General features: G+C 31.8%; 1 protein-coding gene across 1 annotated transcript; it reads left to right on the top strand.

Annotated features, from left to right (window-relative positions):
• The first annotated feature begins 1,833 nt into the window (after positions 1-1,833).
• On the top strand, positions 1,834-25,499 carry LOC127718584 (hemicentin-1-like). Its single transcript, XM_052224649.1, has 13 exons — positions 1,834-1,875; positions 2,960-3,253; positions 4,887-5,189; positions 10,709-11,056; positions 11,771-12,058; positions 13,601-13,918; positions 14,425-14,724; positions 14,925-15,224; positions 15,641-15,934; positions 17,130-17,180; positions 20,785-20,848; positions 23,977-24,005; positions 25,045-25,499. Exons 2-13 carry the CDS (start codon positions 3,031-3,033, stop codon positions 25,071-25,073), a joined length of 2,547 nt encoding a protein of 848 aa, XP_052080609.1. The 5' UTR covers positions 1,834-1,875; positions 2,960-3,030; the 3' UTR covers positions 25,074-25,499.
• The last annotated feature ends 1,503 nt before the right edge of the window (positions 25,500-27,002 follow it).

Raw genomic sequence — 27,002 nt, 5'->3', positions numbered from 1 at the left:
AAGGCAGTATGATGGCCTCTGGATCTGGCATGTATGTTGGCGAGGTATGTGATAGTGTGCGAAGTAGGTCGGGGCCATCGATGTCAAACCCTTATGTGAAGTCTATCCTTACTTCTAGTTTTGGATGGCGTATAGAAGTAATGGCGATGACATGCCTTCTGGGAGTTGTACGGACTAGTGACACTCTCCGTCTTGATGTTTACTCCCTCTTGTTCTCCACGATATTTTGTTGATATAAGTGGTATACCAATAACTGTATCCCTGGCTTGCGTCTGACAGATGGTATCTACGCTTTTACTGGGGGTAGTTAAAGGGGTAGCAGCAGATGCAACGGCTTTTTTTGGAGTCCATCCACTGGCTGAAATGCTCTGCATTTCGTCTCCTGGTAGATGGAGGCTTGTGCTTCTTTTGAATGGCCGGCTTAGGGTTCCTGAATGTAGTGTCCGCAAGGGATCAGTATGATGGAATTTCTTATTCACAATTTATTTGTTGAATTAGGAGAAAGACTTTTTCAACAAATTGTCGGCATTTCTATGGGAACGAATATGCGCCTCTCCTTGACGATATCTTTTTATTTTCATAGGAGTTCCCTCAGACACTTGTCAAAAACAAAGAGATGAAAGAAGCCATATCATTTAATTTCACAATCAGATATATTGATGATGTTCTTTCCATTTACATGAAAATTAAGGAGACAACAGAACAGGCACGGCTTCATCCGCCTCATTTTTAGACTTATACCTCGAATTTGACAAACGCAGTCATCTCAGTACCAATATCTCTGACAAACGAAATTATTTTAATTTCATCGGAAGATAATATATCACAGTTTGGAAGTAAAGATTCTGTGTACTGACTTTGTTTATCGTGTATATACATGTTATAATATTCTTTTATTTTGCCTTTATGAATATTACTTTTACTGTTTACTTCTGTTTTGGTGATATCCATTTGACGTGGCTCTGTACTTATACATCCTGACATTGTGTTATTGTACTAAAGTATATTTTTGTATTCTTGTCTTTCATTTTGCTTATGTGCTTGTCTATATGCATTTATTGTGTTTTGTTGTTACATATGACGTGGCTCTGTACTTTTACATCCCATTATTGTGTTATTGTGCTATCATGGTAAATTTTTGTATTCTTGTCTTTCAATTTTGCTAATGTGCTTTGTCTTTACGCCTTTTTGTGTTTCTTTGTTTCATATTTGTTCGTTTTTATAGTGATTACAATTATAACATAATGTTTACTGCTGTACCTATTTTTGACATTTTTACCAATCATGTCTGTTTAATTTTTTCTCACATCGTTGTCCACATAATGCGACTGTCATACTGGTGTAATACAACTAATGATTTTCCTCTATTATTTAAACATGTTAACGAGCGCCAGAATCTATCCATGACATTGAAAAGTGTCATTTTTATGCACGTTCCTGTTAATGTACTGATCGACCATATAAAAGGAATGATTCACGTCACTTTATAATGTGCACGTCCCAACATAGGAATGTTGACATATTTTTACATTGTTATTTTATTCGTTATTTGTAAAATAAAAATAACCGTTTCAGTGACGTATACCCCACTTATATAAGTCGTTTTCGTATTATCAGTGATTGTACGAGATCTATAATGCGACAAATCTAAATATATCTACATTCACTGATAAATTTTTATAGAAAATGAGTCAGTAAGTAACATTTAAGGTTTAAGAAATCGCTACGTATTTTTCATTCCTTACACAATTTACCTATTACGTAGATAGTATGGCCTCACTACGTTCTGTCGGGGATATTGAATAATACTATACTGGTTTGTTATTTTTTTTTCATTTTTTTGCAATGTAGAATTGGCAGTGTCTTTCTTAGGGGGTAAGTTTTTCGATGAAACTTATAAGAAAGTTCGTTTGTGTTTTATCATTGACAATTATTTTGACAAATTTACCTGACCAAAAGAGATATGGTAAAGTACATGTACTGTATAAGATTGAACACACATACGGGTTTCTATTGCCTCATATCTCACAACCATAAAAAGAAAAGTAAGTACTGAAACATTTCATAGAGTATTGAGTCAAATTCTTAGACGCTAGCTCAAAGTATTATACCTGTAAAAATGATTATCTGAAATATCGCGTTTCAAGCCGAAAGTACTAGTACGCAAATACATTTTGAAGATGGGATATTATTGCTTATGAAAAAAAAAATACCTATTAAGGAACGGTTGATTTGAATGTCGGCAACTCTATGTCATTTTATAAAGTTCATTTCAGCACGAACATATAGTGCTAGTTATGGCTACGACATATACTATTTAGCCGACAACAGTTACTACAGTTTTGCCAGTTTTAAATATCCATAATGCGACAATCTTTAACAATGCAATATAATGACCATAACATCAAAGATTTGATTTATACGATAAGTGGTTAATGTAGATCTGTTAACGACTAATCAGTCTCGCTGCGTCTGCGATTTTCTGCGATAATTGTTCGAGTGCGTAAAGTCATCACTTTGTCTGTTAGTTTGTTCCTATTACGTTTATCCCTTTAAACCGGATGATCTTCCTTTTGTCTGTTTGTCATAGTGACCATCAAAACGAATCCATGTTTATTATTTGACAGGCATAGATCATAGTGATTGATGTTTGATGTTCTTGTTACGTACACAAATTTGTTTAGAAATATGTTTTTTTTTAATTGTCTTATGGTAGCATGAGTCACTTGTCTGGTTGGATTTAAACTCAAAGATGGAATACAAAGTGGAGGGGAATGCCTATTGATTTTGAGGATAAAATGTAAATATTCAAAATCTCAGTATCAAAAAAGGAATATTTAATTAAAGTAGGATTCTTTACAAATAGTTCCTGATGTAATACAATACAAGACAGTTAGTTTTGTTCATAGTGGCATTAATAAAATAGGAACACTGTATACTTCTTTCTATGATATTTTAGATTTTGGTGTTCCGATTGCGCATGTTGAACCAGGACCTTACAGTGTTGAATACGGTCAAGATATCACCTTGATGTGTAACATCACGTCTAACCCATCTCACTACAACGTTTACTGGACACGCGATCTTAATGGCATAAAACGAACTTCGTACTATGGAGGAAACATAACGTTTTCTCCTGTTTTAAAATTTATGTCTCGTGTTACTTTCGAAGAATCTGGGCAATACATATGCCATGCTCAAAATGAGAATGGAGTTGGAAAAAGTAATCCTGTGAATGTTACCGTTTTTGGAGGTGTGTAAGACATACATAATTACTAGATATTGAAAAAAAATGAGATACAATAAGGTTGTCATATATTTACACTTTTACGATACAAACACATTGACTGCAAATCTATTAGTGAAAGTCTTTGCAACCTACACAAAACTTTCAATGAAAATTCCCCTAAACAACACTTACTCTGTAACAACCCCCTAACTTCAACCAATAAAAAATAGGTATTCGATTGATGTAAATTACATTGCATGTAGCCTAGTAGCCAACTTGGCTGAGTAATCTTTTTTGCACATACAAACCCTACTATTACTCATATGAAACAATTTTTTTTTGCATACAGATAAAACAGAAAGACAGTGTTTCCAGGTTTTATGTTCTAATACATTATCACATTATAGAGATGCAAAAGTGCAAACAGCTCACACTGAAGAATCTTATGCTATATAATTTAGGAAAACGGCAAATTGATGTAATCTGATAGTGAACAATTATAACACAAATTTAATTGACTTTCCGCTTTTTAAATCTACCGTTGAGTTAGCCATTTCTGTTATTCTTTTTTCATGCGAGTATTAAGTATAACTTTATATAGCTTACGCGTACTTTTTTTTGTCAATTACTCTTTTTTAAATAACAATGTATTAGAATAAAATAAGGTATATTGCAGGCACAGTTGTCGCAAAAACATTTATAAAGTTAAGACCCGGATGAAGAAAAAAAAAAGGTTTTTACCTCAAAATATTTATTCTGTGAGCACCTCAAACCTTAGGCTATCACATGACTCTAGTCTGTTGTAGAGTTGTCAGATATTCAGAGGAAAGCATTTAACAAGAATATACATGGGCGTTTAAATAGTTGCATGAGTAGTTCTACAATTCTGAAAAATCAATAAGAACTAGCGTTTAACTCCATCAAGCAAAGACGAACTTAGAAAAATTGTATAGGCAAGGCTAAAAAAAGAATTGAACGCTTACACTGTGAAGTATAGTGAGATTAAACGTCTTTCATGTTTGCCAATATGCTTTGTCTATATGCCTTTTTGTGTTTCTTTGTTACATATTATGTTTACTTATACATCCCGTCATTGTGTTATTGTGCCATGGTACATGTTTGTTTACATATTTGTTTGTTTTTAAAGTGATTAAGATAATAACTCAATGTTGACTGATGTACCACTTTTTTTGACATTTTGACCTATTATGTCCGTTTGTGCTGTTCACACTAAGTTGTCAATACAATGAAATTTAATTTGACTGTCATGCAAGTGAGAGGTGTAGCTAGCTATAACACCAGGTTTAATTCTCCATTGTCTGCATCAAAAAACGCCTGTACCATGTCAGGAATATTACAGTAGTTGTATAGTTTGATATGTTAGAGCTTTTTATTGTGTCATTTGATTAGGGACTTTCCGTTTTGAATTTATCCTCGAAGTTCAGTATTTTTGTGATACTATTTTGTTTTAGGGATTACCTTGTAATATGTGTTGTACGTTTGACATATGTTTACTTAAACATGTAAAATGGAAGGTTACAATCAATTGAAGTTAAATAAAACTTTAAATAACTACACGAACTATGAACAAAAAATAAAACGATTGTTTTAACCAACTTTAAAAAAAATAATAATATAATTTTACTGCATTTTACAGGTGTTCCAAAGGTTACAATTCCCACATTGCAATATAGCAAAGGGTATTATGAACACATGACTCTAGAATGTCTCATCGTTTCTACTCCAAATCATACCGATATATACTGGCAACACATGTATAATGGCACACTAAGAAATATTACATCTTTTAGTCATTATGATAAATACATGGCTACGTTGACTAAACCGTCATTGGACATCCGTCGGATAACGAAATATGATGCAGGACAATACACATGCTTTGCTGTTAATATTTTAGGAACTGGAAAGAGCGAACCGACCACTCTGACAGTATTAGGCGGTAAGATCCTAAAAATGGTTCCAACCACAAAGCAAATTGAATCAATTATTTATATTTTTGGTAAATCAAACATGTATACAAATAGAGTGCCACAAATCATTTGAAACATGATTAGCCAAAAACAGACACATAAACAAGTAATTTAAATTTTATGAAAAACAAACGGGCTGCTGACAGGTTTGTAGACAATGACACATGTTTCTGAATAAGTACCTATCTGTGTATGCCCGAGACCATGTACAACACATACAGAGCAGTTCTAAGGGCCCCCGTTGGTCTTATAATCAACATTTAATTCAGAACTACATATTGAAAACATTGTTCAAATTTAACATGCTCCTTGTGAACATTTGTATTAAAAGACATCATTACCATACATTGATTATTTTTCATCTGATAGACACTTTCCAACATAATTTAGGTTTTGGTTTATTTTCACAAGAAGGAGCCTGGATTGAACACAATGATAACTAAACATAAAACAATCAAATCATATTTTGATTCCTATCATTATAATGGAATAGAGTTTTAAAGAAATGTGTCTCTATCTAAATACAAAAAAAAATGGATGGCTAAATTATCAAATATTAGAATATTTCAAAAAATTCCATATTGCAGTCCTAAGTATGAAATCGTTCAAATTATAATAGCATATTGTTATACTAAACTGTTTCCTAAAATTGATCGCTCTGAAGATCATAAAAAAACATTTTATTAAAATCAAGTGTGTCAATAAAGGTTTTGATTTTGTAAATATTGCCGGTATTTCTAACGATCATTCTGTTAAAGAACGAATTCCTGGATATTTTGATAATACTGAACTCCCTCTTAATTGTTATGTTTACAAGGAATCTACCCGGAAATATGTGTTTGATTATAGCAATGTGTGTAAAGATGTAAATATCAGTGAAAATACACATACGTCATGTAATTGCAGTAATTCCGAATACATTTATGGCCCCATTTCCCATGTTATAACAGGAGACCTTAACGTCGTTCGCGACCAAGAGTTAAAATCATTCCTCAGTAAAGGACCTAAATATCGTCCCCCGTCAATTTTTTATTGGAATGAGTGTCGTAATATCATCAACGACTCACTGCGTACTTACTGTTTGAAATGGATAAAACGAGAAAAAGCTGACAAGAAATCTTTGGAATCTTTTTTTAATTCAGCAATGAACATAGTTGATATACGTATACAACATTTTAAAGATCATTTTACTCTAAACAACAACCATAAAAACCCTATTTCTCGTATCAAATATAAACTAAAAGAATTAGCCAAGGAATTTGTTTTTGTCCCGGCTGATAAAGCTGCTAATAATATCATTATTGTTTGACGTAAATTTTACAACGAGGTTCTGCAAAAGGAAATCACGAATTCACCAACATTACAACTGACTCCATTTTCGGAAATCGGCATCTGTAACAAACAAACTTTTAGCTACTTCTTTACAAGCAGAACCAAATACAATGAAAGTCCCAACAATGTACTGGCTTCGGAAGCTACCCAAAACACCTTACAAAAATAGATTTATTTCGTCTTCAAGCCATTGTTCCACTACTAAATTGTCTATTCTACTTACTAGTACACTTGGTACAATCAAAAACCTGATAATAAATTGTTCAAATAAAGCCTTTGAAAATAGTGGAATTAATTACTTTTGGAGTGTCAACAATTCGTTGGAAGTACTTGGTAAATTGCATGCATATATTGGTGATTTTGAATATGTTCAAAGTTTTGATTTTTCTACCCTACATACCACTTTGCCTCATATTCTTATCAAGAAAAAACTCACACATCTAATTGAATGGGCATTTACAAAGTCAGAATGCGAATACATATGTTCAAACTCTTTTAGGTCATTTTTTAGTAGCAACAAACAAAAGAACTATGTCAATTGGACATGCTTTGATACTATATATGCCCTTGAATTTTTACTAGATAACATTTTTGTTCGCTTTGGCGATTTCGTATATCGTCAAGTTATCGGAATTCCAATGGGGACTAACTGTGCACCACTTATTGCGGGCCTGTTTTTGTATTCTTATAAGTTACAATTTATGACTAAAATCAGCAAAGACCTATCGAAACAATATTTGATACAAAAATTTAACAACACTTTTAGATATTTGGATGATATATTGGCTCTCAATAATGATGACTTCAGCATGTATACTAAAGAAATTTATCCTGTTGAACTAACTTTAAATAAAGCTAATACTAACAATGACCACTGCTCTTTCTCGGTCTTGATATCTATATCGTGAACGGGAAGATTAATACAAAATATTATGATAAAAGAGATGATTTTGAGATGGTGACGTTCCCTTGTCACCATCTTATGGTGTTTATATATCTCAACTGTTACGATTCGCTCGTGTATGTAACAACGTATTCGATTTTAGCGAGAGAAATTTATGTATTACTGAAAAATTATTACACCAGGGTTTTCGTTATCACAAACTAGTCAAAACATTTACTACATTTTATCATCGGTACAAGGACATCATTCGTAAATATAACTCAACATGTAGACATCTTATACGTTCAGGTATTTCACATCCAATCTTTTATGGTAATATTCTTTACAAAGCACAAAAATGTCAGTTTGCACCTCAAAAGCTAATAAAACCTTTAAAACAGACTTATTAAGAAGGGATATAGTGACGATGCTGTTGTCAGGTCATTAAAGATTGCATATTTTGGCATTAATATTGATTCACTTATAGGGTCTTTGCATCTGAATTAAACATATTTATTCTAAAACCAGTTGTTGGCATGATACGGGTTATGTTCTTCTCATATATTTTATGATGGTATGATAATAAACCCCTAACGGGAGAAATTGTGCTAGATATTCATATGATGAAGACATAATCTTTCAATCAGTTTAATTGAGGTCTGGAGGTGGCATGTCAGTAACTGCTAGTAGTCCTTTGTTAATTTATGTATTATTTTTATTTTGTTTAGTTTCTTTTGTTACCTATTCTGACATCGGACTCGGACTTCTCTTAAACTGTGTTTTACTATGCGTAGTGTTGTGCGTTTGTTTTTCTACATTGGATAGAGGTATACGGGGAGGATTGAGATCTCAAAAAACATGTTTAACCCCGCCGCATTTTTGCGCCTGTCCGAAGTCAGGAGCCTCTGGCTTTTGTTAGTCTTGTATGATTTTTAAGTTTAGTTTCTTGTGTATAATTTGGAGTTTAGTATGACGTCCATTATCACTGAACTAGTAACATATTTGTTTAGGGGCCAGCTGAAGGACTCCTCCGGGTGTTTCTCGCTGCGGCTGTTGTCTGCTCTATGGTCGGGTTGTTGTCTCTTTGACACATTCCCAATTTCCATTCTCAATTTTAATCATTATAAAAATGCACAGTTTCATATGATTGACCTTAACGCTTTAACAAAACTTTCTTGTACCGGCATTTACGACCAACTGTGCATTTTTAGAAACAACTTTATATTTATTGAGAATATGTCGATACATGTAGTTATATAAGGCTTTTTCTTATTTATTTTGTTGTTTTTCAACTATGCATACTGGAAATAAATACAGAAACGATGCATACAATGATGTGATTGTGACTGTATGTCATAAAACCGCTTCAGTTTTTTATTCATATTTCTTGATTGTATGCATTTACAAACAGTATGTGCAAGTTTAAAATAGTTGTCAAACCCCTTATTTCTTGGGTCAAAACCGTTCATTATTTCTTGTTTATTGATTTGGTAATTATGATCGATTTTGAAGAACCTCGAAAATCATAGGAAATTTTAAACCCTTTAAAAAAAATCATCCAAGATATAAACGAAACATGTTTAGCGAAATTACTTTTGATTAGAATTTGTAGTCTTGATTTTATTTTTTAAACAAATTCTTCAATGATTGATATGTGATGCCCCAACGACAATTCAGAAATACATGTATACAAATGTAATATGTCAGGATGTTCACATCCAAAAAAGTGTATACATAGAAATACTTGATACTTGTTTTAGTTGCCTTACACAACCCAATGTTATACATTTTGTGATAAGCAGGTTAAAATCCAGATGCACTCGTCCTATATTTGAAATTTGGTTCTTCGTGGGTTCTATGTTGAAAGTATTAAAATATGATGATTTCGGAAGTAATGTGTTTTGTTTCAACATCACCAATGAGAAAAATAATATGTAATTCGTATGACATTATAATGGTATATTCGTCGTCCTGTTACTTGAATTAAACAAGCACTAAGAAACTTTTTAACAAAAAGAAATGTCTGTACAAAGTCAGGAATATGACAGTTTTTTTTCATTCGTTTGATGTGTTTTAGCTTATTTTTTGCCATTGAATACATGACTTTTTGTTTTGAATTTCCATGGTATTCTGTATTTTTGTTAATCTACTTTTTTTAAAGTTTTGTATCGAATATAGTCTAAAAGGCACAAACATTAGATGGATATGTTGGGACACTAAACAGCTCTTACAAGGTGTTGTTATTCGACTGAAAAAAATATAGCGAAGTTCATAATATTGATCTAATACTTAGTGTAGGGATTCAGAGCAGCATTTACATATTACATCAGGGAGCATGGCTCATTTATCATTTATCATTGACACGGGTCGTAATGCCAATCAAAAGATCGTTATACTCTGAATCCCTACACTGTCCCGATATCACAATACCATTAGTTTGAATCCTGGCCAGGTTAGATCAACAGTTTGCTGATATTTAGAGTAAATTTGCACGACTTTTTATTTAAAATGGTGCTCCAAAGGTTCTTAAATAGGATGGGAACGTGAAACTCTCGAATATAACGCTTCTATTTTAAACGAATGTGGCTGCATATTTATACATTCTAAACAGACAATGGATTCTACACTTTAGCAAGGGATTACTGTTGTTCGGGAGAAGTACAATGATGACAATAATTCTATACCAAAGCAAACTGCTTGATTTTGAATAAAATGCGATACCAATTTATAGTTTGATGAGACAGCAAACCAATGTCACAGAACAATCAAAACATGAACAGTCAATATACAGTCTTTTATAATTGACAGATGCCTAAGGTAAATGTTTAATTCGGAACCGCCTCATTCCTAAAAAAAGTAGGTATTTAATAAAACATAACTTACAATCAAATTTATTCAGCAAACAAGAGCAATTTGTGTTTTTTGAAACAATTTATTCTTTTCTCACACAAAACATTCCATGGTAATACATCTTTAATGTTAGCTTATTATATAACCGATAATATTTTTTCAATAGCTCTTGAAGTATTTAGGGATTATACTTTTTTGACTTGTTGTCAATTGTTTTAGTTAGTGCATTCCTGTTCCAATTGGCCTTGCTCCTTCCTGTGTTTATTAGATTTGAACATCGGTAAATTGTTATTGACTTAATATAGATATAGCACAAGTTAATCAATTTTGAATTATATGGATTCTAAATCTTAAAATATTAAATATTTGTAATGAAATGTATTTTGAAGTTCAATGGAGAACAAATTAAATTTATATTTGTAGGAGAGATATTATTCGAGACTAATTTAACTGATCAAACAAAAGTGTATGGTTCGGAAGTTACATTTTGGTGCAGCGTAGAATATGAAATACGATATGGTTTCAGGGTTACCTGGAATAAATACACAGCTGATGATTCTTACATTGTAAGTCCCAAATATTATGAAAATGGAAAAGTTACCTTAAGGAATTATTCACGTCATATTCCCGAAAAAGACGGTTTCATCTTGGAATATCATTTTCTGACAATAAAATCGCTTTCCTTCAACGATAGTGCTCGGTACCGGTGCTTTGGTACTAATGAATTCTCTACTGAAGGTGTTCGATCAATTAATCTGAGAATTATTGGAGGTTAGTAATTTAAAATGCTATATCGTCTAGTAGAAAAACGCCAAAGGTATATTAAACGAAACAAATATAATTTAACTATTATAAAAGAATCAAACAGGATAAATTTTGTTCAATATCCATATGCATAAAATAAGATGTTACAGATAACAACAACTTAACATGTACTAAAGATATTAACAGGTCCAATAAAACTCATTGTCGCTCAAAACAAAACACTTGCATGGTCAAATCAAACAATAAGTTGAAGAGCATTAACTTCAGTTCTAAAACTAGTTATCTTTAACTTTGAAGTCAATATTAGCATGATAAGAGACCATGTCGTAAATATTCATTTAACATATCTTAAGACAACAAAAACTCATCCAAAAAAATCATATTGGACAGAAAACACTAAAACAGAATTAGAAATATTAAATGTCATGATTTTCAAGAAACTAAAAAAGCAACTGGATATATGAAGTTAATTATTGATTAAAGAAAATTTCTTCTATCGCAGATAACAGATGACTGATGTTTTTTTTTAAGTGAAAACATGTATATATACATTGGTAATTAATCTCAGAAAAGGTATTTTCAATCATTGAAATTTCAAAGAAATAAATGCAGTTCCATTGTCGACAATGCAAGATGCATACGGTTACATATGGCTTTGTATGCGTGCATATTCAATCTCAAATATGTTTTATTACGTTCAATTTGATCACCTGTTTATAGATATTCCACTTGTGCATGTTGAACCTGGACCATACAATGTCGTATACGGTGGTAATATAACTCTTCAGTGTAACATCACGTCTGCTCCTATACACTTCAATGTATACTGGAAAAAAGAATCGCATGGTATTATTTCAACTTGGTATTATAGAGAAGTACAGTCTGAGTCTTTTTCAATACTGTACCTTCAACGAGTATCTCAAGACGACACAGGACTGTACATCTGTTATGTCGAAAATGTTCTTGGAATTGGACAAAGCAAAGCAGTGAATGTAACTGTATATGGTGGTAAGATTTTGTTTTTTTTTATTTTAGCGATCACAATAAAATGTGTATGTCTTCCATAGCTTTGCTGCTGGATAGCATTACAGTTTTTAGATAAAAATATAAAAAGTAAATTAGGGATGAATATTCCATGGAGGCTCTTTTTGTCACCCAATTTTCTTTTTTGGAATAATTCCTCAGTAAAATCTTTGCGATACAAATATGTTATGATGAACAAAGCGGATAAAATGATTATACTAGGCTTATATAACCGTACATCAGGCACGCGTTTAATCTATTAACTGTTTCAGTGGGAAAATAATCAAGATCAAAATCAACAGTAGGCTACCTATACCCAAATCTCATACATTTTTGGTGAAAATGAAGTAAATATGTTTAAACAAAACATGCACACAACAACGTGCAAAAGGAGCAATGGCTGTCAAATCGATGTTCACCGATTTGATTCAAATTTTCGTAATTGGCTTATAACACACTGAAACGTATATAAAAAGCACTCTAAAATAAACAATTTACGATGCTTGAACTCGACAATTTGTATCATCATGTTTTGTATAATTTTATCTACACGCCATCTGATTCTGAAGAATGCCGACGGTTATATATACCCGTTGTAAACATAAATATAAAATCGAATATTCTAGGTCTGTTTGATTTCATATTAAAGGTTAAAACAATATGTTCATAGTCGTTTTTACCTGTATAAGAATTAGTTTTGTAGATCGAATCAGTCAACCTTGTTTCACTTTCAAAGTTGACATTTTTGTTCCCTTTCACTAGCTGATCACGCCTAGTTCATGCGTTATACATCTCTGGCAAAGTGATTCAATTGAAGTTCACAAGAATACTGATTTAATGAGATCAAATTAATCACTTGCAAGTGTATAATTTATTAAAAATGTTCATTTGCCTACTTTGACAAAACTGAACCAAACTGGTTACTAAAAGCGAATTTTTACTTCACTATTTCACTTTCATTAATGTTTGAACAAAAACAATTCATATTTTAATTCTTTCTATGTCTCTTAGCTAATGCCCCTTTAGGAAAATTCAACAACAATGCGAACCTACTAATCAAAACAAAATCAGAAAACATCTACTTTTTAATATTACTGTTAAAGCTGTGTTATTCTTAAATTATGTCGAAATCGTCGACATTTTGATACCATGCTAATTATTTACAAGTCGCCTTATGTATTGAGGTGTAGGTCGTTATAAAGGACACTACATAAATACAATGCAGTCATTTCCTAAATATTGTCCTAAATGCATCACTAAATAAGACGTCTTATCGATAAGATATCCAAACAGAAACTTATATTTATGATTTATATAAGCGTATCTAGGCTTGGTATTTGTCTTATTTTATTATTGTGCAATGTATATTATTTAATCTGTCTATAACTTTGTAGACAAGTATGTGACACTTTGATAGAAAAATTATTATTATTATTTTTTATATTCTCCAACACCTAACATATAAAAGTGTTGAACAATTCAGGTTATTTGTCAGATAGAATAACAGATGATTGTTTTCTATTGTAGAACCGAGGTACATGCCTCCTATTGTAAATATTGAATCAAACCGGTATATCGTGACATATGGAAGTTCTCTTACCATGACATGTTCAGTCCATACATCAGAACAGAATCCCGTCACAGATATATATTGGAAGTACAATAATAATGGAGTTATAACAAAAATTTCAGAAGATACCGAAGGGGTAACTGGAAGTTCCATCAAAGTACCATCGCTCACTATTTCAAATATAACAACATCCGAATTTGGAATTTTCACTTGTTTTGCTACAAATGACATTGGAACCGGACATAGCAGACCAATACATGTTACTATCATAGGAGGTATGTTATTGTATACATGGGTGGGTCTGTTTTGTATTTATTTTTATTTATGTTTTTTTTTTCGTTTACATTTTGGCTTTCGTTATTTAGTCTTTGTTTAAGTTTTAAATCTATTACATGCATTTGATATTTCCATAATATCATCTATCTCCTTATATATTTAAAAAGGAATAGTAACATTATGTCATTAAAAATGGCTACTTCATGGAACAAACTGTCAGACCACATATGTTTATACGCATTCTATGCATTTTTTCCCGGTAGAACTGAACATATTAATTATTCTAAACGAACGTAAACATTCTCTTCTTGACTCTTTTCAGACATAACCATGATACCAAGGGTTTTTACGTTTTATTCTGTTCATATTTTTTTTTTGGCTTTCTGTGTTTTCTGTCAATATATTCTGTTGGTTGAAGATAATATGATAATCCTATTTTTATGATAATTGTTACATTAAATTCGCATGATATCAGAAATTTTAATGTTCCACATTTCGATTGCAGATGTGCCGATTGTTTATGTTAAAGATACTAGGTATTCAATAAAGTACGGTGAAAACGTAACAATTTTCTGCAATATAACATCTAATCCACCTATCAAAAATGTTTACTGGGAGAGAGAATTTAATGGTACGAAAAAAGTGATTAATAGTTGGACAGCTGGAGTGCAGGGAGTTTCATTTGATGCACCATCGCTGACTATAGTAAAAACCACTACATCAGATAACGGATCTTACAGATGTATAGCTTCAAATGATGTCGGAACAGGATACAGTGAAGCCACAAATTTAGAAGTCATCGGTGGTAAGGTTCTTTCAAAAAAGATTAATATGCTATCTTGTGATGTCGGATTTTTAAAATTACAATAACTTTTTACCTACAGATTATTCGATGTTCTGTTAATAATATTATCGATAAAAAGTAATCAGAAACTAAAAATATGCTACCTAATTTGATACATTTATGAACTATCAACCGTCTAGACATTATTCTCTGTGTTTCAGAGCTGCCATATATTAGTATCACAACGGATTTGCCACAAGTGAAGTATGGTGAAAAAGTACACATATTATGTGCTGTGAACGCTATACCACCTGCAACCAAAATTTACTGGGAAGTAGAATTTAATGGTATCAAAAAAGTTATAGATAATGGGACCAGTGGAACCGAAGGCATTACTGTTGCAAATCCATCACTAATATTGATCCACGCAACAGATTCGGATGCCGGACTTTACAAATGCTTTGCAGTCAATGAATTTGGAATGGGCTATAGTTCAGCAATTGAACTCAATGTTATAGGAGGTAATATTTGTTTAAACGTGTATAAAAAAGACTTCTGGATTTAACTTCAAATTTATAGGGCTGAACATTTATTTTAACCACTACTGCAATGTAATTTATTGGTTATGCACGGCAAAATGTGTGTAAGATAATGTCTCAACAGTAGCGTCACCTCAGTTTTCCATTATTATAGACCAAAGTCGATAAATGCCCTTACATATAATCGGAAAATCATTTCAGTATAGCTAACGATTAATTTTACTAGTTTTCGAAATATTTGCCAGAGAGTAAATGATGTTCATGTTTATGGCATATGGGCAAGTGGTATCGGTAAAAAAAATAATAAAGATTAAGGTCCCATTTAACTTTGATTAAAATGTTATTCAAACTATGAACATGATGAACGAACAACGTTGTAATACTATTAATTGTTGCAGGTCTTCCTGAAGTTGATGTTCCATCTATAACGCACCTTACAGGCATTGGTTATACAATAACTCTTACTTGTTCTATTAAAAATGGCTTTCCGGCAATTTCAAGGGTGTACTGGGAAAGATATATACATGGCTCAATAACAAGACTTTCATCTGCTTCGATCGGAATCATGGGAGTCACCATTGACAATCCATCGCTTATCATTCCATTGGCAATGGAATCGATGACTGGCGAATATACATGTTTGGCAGTTAATTCTGTCGGTACAGGTAGAAGCTTTCCAGCAAAATTGACAGGTGGGCTAATGATTTTTTTTACACTAACGTGTCTTCTAATTTAAATTGTTCTATTTTTCGTATTGTGTTTGTCACAAAATACTGAAGATACACATATGTAGGACACAACAACAAAAATAATGCAATTGACAGTGCAAAATGTAACGTTTGAAATTTAAATGCTGCTTACTAAATGAGACAAAGGTAAATGTATATCATTTCTATCTTTTTCTGATTTATTATATCTTTTATGTATTTCTTGAAGGACGTATCATTATAAAGTTACATTGCATGTTTGTTTTATATTTAAATCCATGACAACGCATGCTTCCCATGACAACGCCACAACAATGGATATTAAAAAAAAAGAAAAGCTTGATATAACTCATAATTTCATGGTCGTAGCATACAAATATTATTTTACCAATCGAATGCTCTCTTTGGTTAATTATATAGTTGTACACGCATTGGTAATGCGCACATTTTAGTATGAAATGCTCCTGTGCTTCGTACAAAATTTTCAACCCAATAAAAATATTAAAAAGAGCATTCAATTCTTAAAGCAATTGTTGTCTCTAGATATAGTTATTGCTTTGAAGAATCCTCTATAACTGAACAAATGCAAATAAAAAATGTCATACTCCCAGAACTAAAAACAGTGACAAAATTAAGGCAACAGATGTTTACCTATGTTTAAATCTCAAAATTAAATTCAAAAGAGTCAAACAAGATGTACAAGTTGACAAACAAAACTTTAGGAAATCGCACGAGCTGTAAAATGAGCGAGACCGGTGCATCAACAGTTTAAGTGTGTACTGCTATGCATGCATGTAATCAAAAGTGTGTAAACCGTGGTCTTGTTTAAATGTTACTCTTTTTCTCTTTCAATCTATCAATAACCAGTCAATCGATTAGGTATATATTGCATTGTTCCTTGTGTCAAATTCACATACATATTTCGAGATTGAATATATTTATCTATTGTTCATAAAATGCTAGATTGAACTATGTGAACATTGTTCATGAAGAAATGATTGATAATGTTTGCAAAACTTATTCTTTTCGGGACAGTTTGATACCATTTCCCATCTATAGTTCTACTTCTAATTTTAAACAATCATATTTCATTTTTCATTAAATACTGTTGTTACAGTATCATATGATTTTAATAGATTTGTGAAATTTTATTGTAAAGTTTATTTTGTTTTTTTTTTAGTTAAGGCAGGTGTTACACCAGATACTAAATCTGAGGATAACGAAGACTACAGTACGTATGGTATCAGAAAATATCCTTCCTATACTGAATGCTATACTAAATTGTTGTAAAATTATCTCTTACATTTGATCATCATTTATTTGTGGCAATGTTGAAGCAAACACTCTTCATTTTCAGATTGCAAAAATCATATTATATGCCCAATTAATAAATATAAATGTATTGATTAGACCTATGTGTGGACGGTAAACGATTCAAATAACTTTTAGAGTGTGATGATGTTCTCTTCTAACATATTGTCCGTAATCGAGACAATATTATGTTCTTTTGGAGTGTCATGTTAAGTAATACGTTTTACAATGCACCAACCGCAGTCCCTTTATGTGTGATGTTGGTTTCTTTCTAGACAATGCCAAGGTGAACATCCACTACTAGCTTACAAGTTTTTATTATTTAACTTTTTCTAAATGTTTTAATTTTATAATTTTATATCGAGGTTATCAATACTTTCACAGCTGACACAGTAGTTAAAGGAATAATAGGTGCGGTGAGTGCAGTAGCAGGAGTTGGGTCACTAGTTGTCGCTTACTTGGCTTACAAGCGCTCCAGAAAGCAGGGTCAGTGTATAATTGATTTGAATTGGGACAAAGCAATAGTGTCATTGTGAAATAGTACTAAGATAACAAAACTGATAAATTCAATCTTATAGAAAAGAAAGGATATGGAGTATACATCCATGACACAAACTCAGTACACGCACAGCAATATACACAACAAGCAAAGCAACATCGCTTGTATTGCTGTTCTTCATTTCAAAGTCATAATAAGGCCTATAAAACGATAGATATAAGATGTGGTACGAATGCCTTTGAGACAACTCTCCATCAAAGTAACAATTTGTTAAAGGTAAACCATTATAGGTCAAAGTACGGCCTGCAACATGGAGCCTTGGCTCACACCGAACAGCTAGCTATTAAGGGTCCCAAATATGACTATTGTAAAACCATTCAAACAGGAAAACCAACGGTCTAATCTATATAAAAAACGAGAAACGAAAATCAATTATGAACCACATCAACAAACGACAACCACTGAGCAACAAGTTCCTGATATAGGACAGGTGCAAACAAAAAGAATGAATTAGATTGGAAATAGCAATATTCTTATGTAATTGATAATTTCAAAACGCCGTTTAGTTTGTCCTCGTGGATTTAACCCAAAATTATCGTATTTGAATGTTAATACTTTGTATGAACAGCTTGATAGAGGAATACGATATTGACTTTGGACCACAATATACAGTCCCACAAAATGTACTGGAGAAGACACCTTTGAAATGGTCTCTCTGTTGAATAATCATCTATATGTTTAAAAGTTATGTATCTGTTGAAATTCAACCAAAGATCAAGACCAGGATCTTGCTTCCCTCTACTGGTTACCCACATTTTATAAATTACTTTTCAAACAGAGGTTATCGTTTGTTCGGGTCTGTCATAAGTGCTTCTCGTATGTTGGTTTGTTATAATTTAAACCATTAGTTTACATTTTTACATTTTTGATGCCGGTGCCTTTTTATAGGTGACTACGCGATAATGTTCTTTCTCATTACTGAAGACCTAAAAGTGTTTACATCTACGTCATTTGAGCTCTTGATACTTGTCTCCCTATCAATAATTCCACATTTCCTTATTAAATATGTTATTTCTGGGTCTAACAATAGTCAAAACAACCTGTTTTCCAATTCATTATCAATATTAATACTATTCCAAACACAAGCTTTTGAAACACTGTAATAGTGTTTTCTGTATGATAGATATAAATCTGATTTTGATACTTAAGACAAAAACTTATAAGAGTGCATCAAGTCTAAATCACCATTCTAATGCAATTGGTTACAACAAATGACTTATATGCCTTTAGTACAAAAACTCACAATTCCACACTTAAAGAAAAACTTAAAAAATAGTCCAAGTTTGGTTCTTAAAAGAAAATACACATATGAAGTTACAGGAAGGGACACATTATCATTAGATTAACTTCAATTTTGTTAAATGTAAATGTCAAAGGGTACACAATATGCATCACCATGGAATTCAATTGATTTTGTTTTACTGCAAACTCATTCCTTTATGTTAAGGAGGCGGACAAAATATAAGACTTTTCAAAGAAAAACGAAAAAAAGCTAGCGTCAACCCAAACCCTATTTTTCCGCTATAGAGTGTCCTCTCTCAGAATTCTTCCGATTTGAAGGCAATCTTAATTGCATCTTTTTTACAGAATTTTAAATAACGTTATCAGCAATATCTATACGTTTACTTCATATGTTGTCGAAAATCTCGATTTGACAAGGAGTGGAGGTTCAAAACAACATTTTACGCCAAAATAGAATGATTACAATTTACTTATTCTGAACTATCCATTTCTATCTAGGATCAATCCAGTAACAAATGAATACAGAGTTAAAATGTCCACATTGATGTAATGTCCCGTACAGCGTTTACTACTACCATGATTAAGGGTCGCTGCTTCCAAGAAAACTATTGCATTACGAGTTCTTAATGGCACACAGATTAAGTCATCCTTTCAATTGTGACTGCCTTGGTCAGCGACTATGTGTGTCACCACTGACAGTTTTCATGTTCCAATTATCGTAGCTTTACAGAGATTATGACTTCACCGGAAGCGACTTACAAGCACTAATAAAATAATTTTGATCTGAAACTATCATTTTGATCTGAACATCATCTGAAAAGTTTCATTAATAAAACATTCAGTCATGCTATTTTATTCATCTAATTTTCCACGGCGGTCAATTCAGTACTGTTCAGGCAATTCCCTTACAGTCAATTCAGTTCTGTTCGGTAGCTTTGCAGACAATTCAGCATGATGTTGATATGTACAGGTAAAACAGTACTGAATAGTCCGAACAAACACAGAACAGATCTTAATTGACCACAAGCGAATTGTCTAAACAATACTAAATTTACCAAAGTGGATACATCTGAATATTGATTGAAAGACCGAAAATGACAATTAAGTATTTAGTCTTTCAACAGCTATTCTAATGAAAATGACCGTTTCAGATTAAAATTGGGTTACCAGTGAAGTAAATGTTTACTTTAACTTGGATAAATAGATAAAACGAGGTGATGTCAGTACTCGCACAACATATCCTTCTAACATACAATAATTATTTAAAGTCAATCGTTTTTATTCTTATCTATAGAAATGGCGAGAAATTCAGACACATGTGGTAATAGGAAAACAAAGGATGGGATAGCAAACCATGACACAAAATCAGCACATGCACAGCAAAACAATATAAAAAAACAGAAAGCATAGGTAACTCTCCATCACAAAACAAAAACTATTGAAAATCGTTTGACTGTTATATAAAAAAGGAGATGTGGTATGTTGACCAATGAGACAACTATCCACCAACGTTAAAATGAATAGGATGTAAGCAATTATAGGCAATGTTACTGCTTTCAACAAGGAGAAAAACCCATACCGTATAGTCTGCTATAAAAAGCCCCGACATGGAAATTATGAAACAGTTCAGTTGAGAAAACAAACGGCCTAATGTACAACAAAACAATTTACGGAAAGAAAATATGACGGAACACTTTCATTCAAATTGTGTTTTGCTCAATAGATGATCAAAAGAGGAAAAAATACAGAACTACGACAAATGACAGTAGAAGTATGCATGGCACAAGGTATGTAAAAGTTTTTGTTTCTTCGTAAATTCAAATCAAATATGCGTGCCCATGTCTCGTCATTTTAAAAAGATATGTTTCCTTAATTTTTATCACTTCGCAAAGAAGGTTTTTAAAGTATGACATTTAACATTGTACAAGATAATGAATAACATTGTCAAAATGTGCATTTTGTTTGTGGAAATATGTATTGCTTACTGTTATAAGCATGACATTAACTAACTCAAAATAATGTTTTAGTTAGTTTCCCTTTAAATAGTAACATAATAAATACATGGCTTATTCTTATATTTGAAATAATGTCACGTTCCTGATTGTAAGATGCAAAATTGTGAAGTTCTGAATCTTTTTAGATTTTACTTAAATTTAAAGCGTTTTAAATATTAGTACATACGCGTCTTATCTTGTATATTGATCCATTACTTCACATAATAATCTTTTAACTTTATATTGTCTAAATAACATCGATATCATCATCAATAATATGTTAAGGATATAAAGTATCTAGCCAGTAACAAAAATAATCAAGTCACAAAATGTCAAAGGAGAAACAATTGCAAATGGCAAACACGGGTATACATTTTCCGTTCGCAGTCTGTCTTGATCAAACATTGCACTTCGCAATTAAATAAGCAACATCAGTTGATTTTCGTGTCTTTAGATAAAGGGCTTTAGGTAGGGGTTTTAAAATCTATTTATAAAAATAAGAAAAAAAGATCAAAAGTATATGCAATTTAGTATTACACAGTAATTGTACTCTTAACTTCATGTGGAAAGCCTGAAAACAGCAAAGGTGAAGTCTTGTTATGAGTGTAAGTTAATTTTCCGATGAATTCAATACACATTGATACAGTTCAGACATTACGCTTGTAGTCAAACCAAAACTGTTAAGTAGCTTTTTTCAGACAATTCAGTCTGATATAAATGTGTACAGTTAAATGAGAACAACTAATAACCCGAACAGAGACTGAACCAGTCTAAATTGTCTTCAACAGAATTGTGTGAACAGTGCTGAATTTACTGCAGTGGATTAGTCTGAAAAATGACTGAAACACTGAACATGACTTAAGAACATATTTGTCAGTCTTTTAATACCTGTTTCAGACCAAAATAATTGTTTAAATTCATAATGTAGTTCAATTTTTCAGTAACGGGCAATTACCTTATTTCAAGCGAAGAAGTTTATTTCTTCAATAGCATGTATGTAATTTTTTTTGCAACGCATTTACTTGCAACATACCTTATTTCACTAACCCAAGAAACTTAGTGTATTGCATGCTATATGAGGATTAATAGAAACATGAATTTAAAAGTTAATCTCATGTATTTATCCGTTTTCTCTCTCTAAAAATGCTAAAAATCGAGGAAAATAGGGATTAATTATTAAAAAGATTTAACTACAGCTATGATTCAACATATTCAAATATCAACAATGTAATCAATCGGAACTTTTTGTTCTTATAATTATGTACTAATTCCAATTTTAATCTCGATTTAATTATAAACTATTTGAAATCAAAAGTCTCTGAAGAAAGTTGTCAAATTATATTTGTATCTTATCCTTAATATCAAGTCATATCATGAATAAACATTTCCCCGATAACCAACTCCCGACTTTTTATTATTATAATATAAAACATGCGAAACGGACATACGAAAAAACATTTCAACAAAATACTTCTTTGGAAAAAGAAAACAAGAGTTACAGTCAAACCTGAGTAAACTGGACCCTGAATAAACCGGTTTCCTGTCCATTCCAGCCGAAAATTAAAGTCCCATTTTTTCCCCTTCAAAGTCTTTGTTAAAATACCCTTTGTAAACCGGCATCTGTGTATTCCGAATTCCGGGCTAATGATTCAGTCCCAATACTCTTAATTACATCAATTATTACCTGTCAAAATCGGTTTGTCTAATTAATAATTAATTAATCAAACAGTATTGATCGATATGCAATCAAGACATATTTGTTTATACAAGATGGCTTTTCAGGATAATCAATTAGCCAGGTGTTAAACCGTGAACTTACGATGGTACAGTAGTGAGCTGTATTAATAAAACACTATAAAAGTGTAAATTAAACTAAAAGACACAACGAATATATCTCGGATAGATCTTACGTTGTAACTTAGATAATTTTTTTAGAGTTAGAAAATTTACATCCTGGGTTCCCTGGTGTGAACCCCTAAACCAATGACCCTGATAATGAAGAACACCCGGATGACAACAATCAATCAGTATTGTACACTGTAGGACAATGTTTTGATCTTGATGAAATTTCGTTTAATAAAATTCTGGCTTTTTAATCGGCTATACCAACGTCGGAAATGAACGATGGAAGTAAAACGAAACTCTCGTGTCACAACACGCTCGAGGATTATGATGCAAATGAAAACCATGAACACAAAGTGAAAGTGAAAGTGACATGTCGAATATTGATGCAACCGAGGTCTATTTTACATACTAGGATATGGAAAAAACGGTTAAAATATTATTTTTTTGACCTTGAGGAACAACCAGTTTCTTAAATGTATAAGCCAATGAATAAGGAGATTCAAAACAACGATCATGCGAAGTTATTATGTTATTGCGTTTTGTATTAATGAGTTTATAGCTTACAATCAGACAGACAGAACTTTTACATGCAATATATCGGACGTCACAAGTCATTAACTTCCGGTCAAAATGGAAACCTGAATAAACCGGCCCACTGTCCAAACCGGCCCTTTTCCATAGTCCCCTAGCCTTCCGCTTTATACAGGTTTTACTGTATAATTCTGTTCACGGGAAAATTAATTTATACATAAAAAATTATACAGATCCTATTTGATTTCCTTTCAAGTGAACACTATTTTGTGTGTATGTTTGGATCTTAAATAGAAACTAAAAGACCTATCTGTGTTTGTTTATACCTTTGACTTAAATTCGATTTTGGTAAAGGAAAATATCATTTGAAATCAAATAGCCATCACCGTTCAGTTCTGCAAGTAAACCAACGAACTGTATACTTAGACAAGATTGCATAATACGTTTGAAATAAATACATTTTGAATTGAATAATATCATTCATGAATTAACTACAATGCATACTATATAATTTGCATATTATAAGAAATATTTTTCTGTTTCAGTCCCAAGAACACTGCAAAATATGGAAATGGTATGGAAGCTTATGCACATTTTAGATGGAGGAAAATAACACTTAAAGTTTGATCACATATTTTGCGACTAATGAGAACAATCTTATGAATGAAAAGCGAGATTGTTTTTATTAAATTCTGAGGCAAACATTACTATGCAGTGATCTGACCAGAGAAATCGCATCGTATATTGTTTTTTTTATTATTAAATTCTGAGGCAAACATTACTATGCAGTGATCTGACCAGAGAAATCGCATCGTATATTGTTTTTTTTTATTATTTTGCTTTCATCTATGTTGATTATGTTCGCTATATCAATTTTTGAATTAATCAGTACCTACACATGAAATCGACTTTTATCGTTAAAATGCAGAAATCTAAAATGGTATATTCCAGTCAAGGAATTCACGCTTATAAATCAATCAAAACTAGGATATTGTAAATTCGTAATTATTTGTAAAAATTTAGACAAACGAGATAGGTTTCTTTCGACAAATAAAAAAATAGCAAAAAGAACCTTGCATTTTAAATGAGAAAGCAGTGTATTAATCACTTCCTACAATCGTAATTATCTTTCACGCATGTTTTTTATCAAAATAGAAATAATACATTATATTTGTTCGAAACGATTTTCCTGATTTCCCCTTATCAGGAACGCTCAAACCTTCTTAACAATGAAGATCAAAGGTGTATTAGCATTTGAATATATGAGGAGCTATATTAGCTAAGAGGTCCATTAATAGTACCCAAAACCACCAAGAGTCAATGTTTGCCTGGCGGAATTGAAGGATAAGTTTTAGTTTAATTTTATTAGATATGCACTGAAAATTACAACCTGATCAAATATGTTTTGAAGAATTACAGTAGTATTTCGCCTAAATAAAATTTATAATCGTGACGTCTTGAAACGACTGAATACATGTATAAACTGTTTGGTGGTCATGCGATTTACCAAGTTTTTTTACATATAACTGTGGAATAATATAAGTATAATGTATTTAGCCTTTGCTGTATACTTTACACAATTACACTTCTAAATTCGACATTTTCTATTTCAGGATCCAAAAAGGTGATAAGTAGTTGTTAGCAGCATTCATGAAACCATGGGACTCAACGAAACCATGTATTGGCTGACAATGAATAATCTATGTTGGTGTAATTTAATTCGATTTGAAGTTCTTAAAACGATGCATGTAACATTACTCGTTTGTTTCATTTATTAAACTTATACTGAATTCTGATTTAATTTATATCTAACAGAGTAGAATTTTACATTTTAAAACATCACCTAACAGTTAGTTCTGATATGCATATTGTAGAAACCGTATACATAAATGTAGAGTACTTGAAAAATGAGTGTTTTGAGTGGTTTTATCGTATTCCTATATCTCATCTTTCGGTGATGTTGATAAATCATCAAAAATACTTTAACTTTTGTATGTATATGTACTTAATTATTTTTTAGTTTATTTTAGTAGTTCATTGGTAGATATAAATAAACACCTACACACTCTATTAGTTTTGTTTTCTTTTAAACGTGTATCTTTATTGCAATGACTATTGTACAATAACATTGAAAAATAAACATTGTCCGTCTTTAAAAATGTTTAAAAGGATTTTTTCAGTACTTATTGTACTCTTAGAAACAGTGTCCATTGAGTGATTCAAATTGAACGATTTATTTTAGTTTAGTTAATGTAAAAATATCATCGATCTGTTCATGTGGAAATAACCTGCGCAAAAACAAATTTAGATTTAAAATAAACATGATGCCGTCTTTGAAAATACAAATTATTAACAAATCAATAAAGAGCAGCCATTATACGTATTATTCGTAAATGAAAAAAAAAAATGAAAAAAAAAACAGCAAAACATTTTCTTGACGTTTACACTTTTCAAACGGCTAAACTTGTTATAAAACTTTTAAACAAATCGTGAAAATGACAATTTTAATTCGTTTAGAACGATAATTTTCATTGGACGTTGACAAATATTTTGATGGATTAGACTCCACGTTCTATCAGTCCGTAACAAGTAATGCAACCATTTTAAATTCCGTTTTTTTTTTTTGCTATGTAATTTCTCACACAATAAACAAAAAAGTCTCATTTTGTCATTATTTAAACCATTCAGAAGGGTACGAAAAGTATTAATACGTCTAGCGTTTATGTTTGACATGAGCTACGCATCACTAGGTGAACTCAATATGCGACAGTAAAATCTACGTTTCACGAAGGCCAAGCTTAAAATACAATACAGTAATATCCGAAAATCAAAATTCTTGACTAAATAATTAACCAGTTAAAGATAGATACCGTTCATTAAAATCCAAATCATTAATACAGACAAAGACACAGAGAAGAAATTGGGATATCTAAACAACGTCAGATGGTTAAAAACAAATCACCGTCCAATGAAAGGAAATTTAACAAATTGGACCGAATAAAACGTCCTTTTTGTCGTAAAGTTTTTTGTAGAGTTTGCCATGTGAAACTGATATATCTAAATTTATGAATAGATAGGTAATTTGGCAGTGTATTAAGGCAATTCATGATTATATAACGAAAACATATCATCAAGATAGCAGTAAGTGTTCTCACAAATGTGGTTTAGACTGGTCCATACTGAGTTTTGCCATAATCTGTGTTTCATAACAATCCAGGAACAAGTCTGATATTTAAGGGACACAAAAAGTGCCTATAAGATACTACAACCTGTCAATAAACTGTATTGCCGAAACTTGCATAGATATTGTCAAGGTGAATATTTACAGATTTAATCATCTCATCATATTTCTATAAGTATATCTAACATATTCATTAGAGAGAAAGGCTTTAAATGAGTTGCAGCAAAACATTTGCAATACGGTTTTTCAAACGACAATCTAATTAAGTAAGATTTATTTGTTTGATAAAACTGTGCCAAAGTGTAGCGTAAATGAGTCTAGATGACAAAACTGTCAACCAATTTCAAAGGACCACAACAAGCACGTTATCGATCGAAAACATCGAAAGAA

Source organism: Mytilus californianus, unplaced genomic scaffold (assembly GCF_021869535.1).
Source record: "Mytilus californianus isolate M0D057914Y unplaced genomic scaffold, xbMytCali1.0.p SCAF_10, whole genome shotgun sequence".
NCBI lineage: Eukaryota > Metazoa > Mollusca > Bivalvia > Mytilida > Mytilidae > Mytilus > Mytilus californianus.
This window is presented reverse-complemented; position numbering and strand designations above follow the sequence as displayed.

Excerpts from the sequence above, each read along its gene's own strand:
- LOC127718584 (XM_052224649.1), top strand. The coding sequence starts at position 3,031 with ATGTGTAACATCACGTCTAACCCATCTCACTACAACGTTTACTGGACA. Across the intron at positions 20,849-23,976 it reads AGAAGTATGCATGGCACAAG|TCCCAAGAACACTGCAAAAT; the intron begins GTATGTAAAAGT and ends TTTCTGTTTCAG. Across the intron at positions 24,006-25,044 it reads CACTGCAAAATATGGAAATG|GATCCAAAAAGGTGATAAGT; the intron begins GTATGGAAGCTT and ends TTTCTATTTCAG.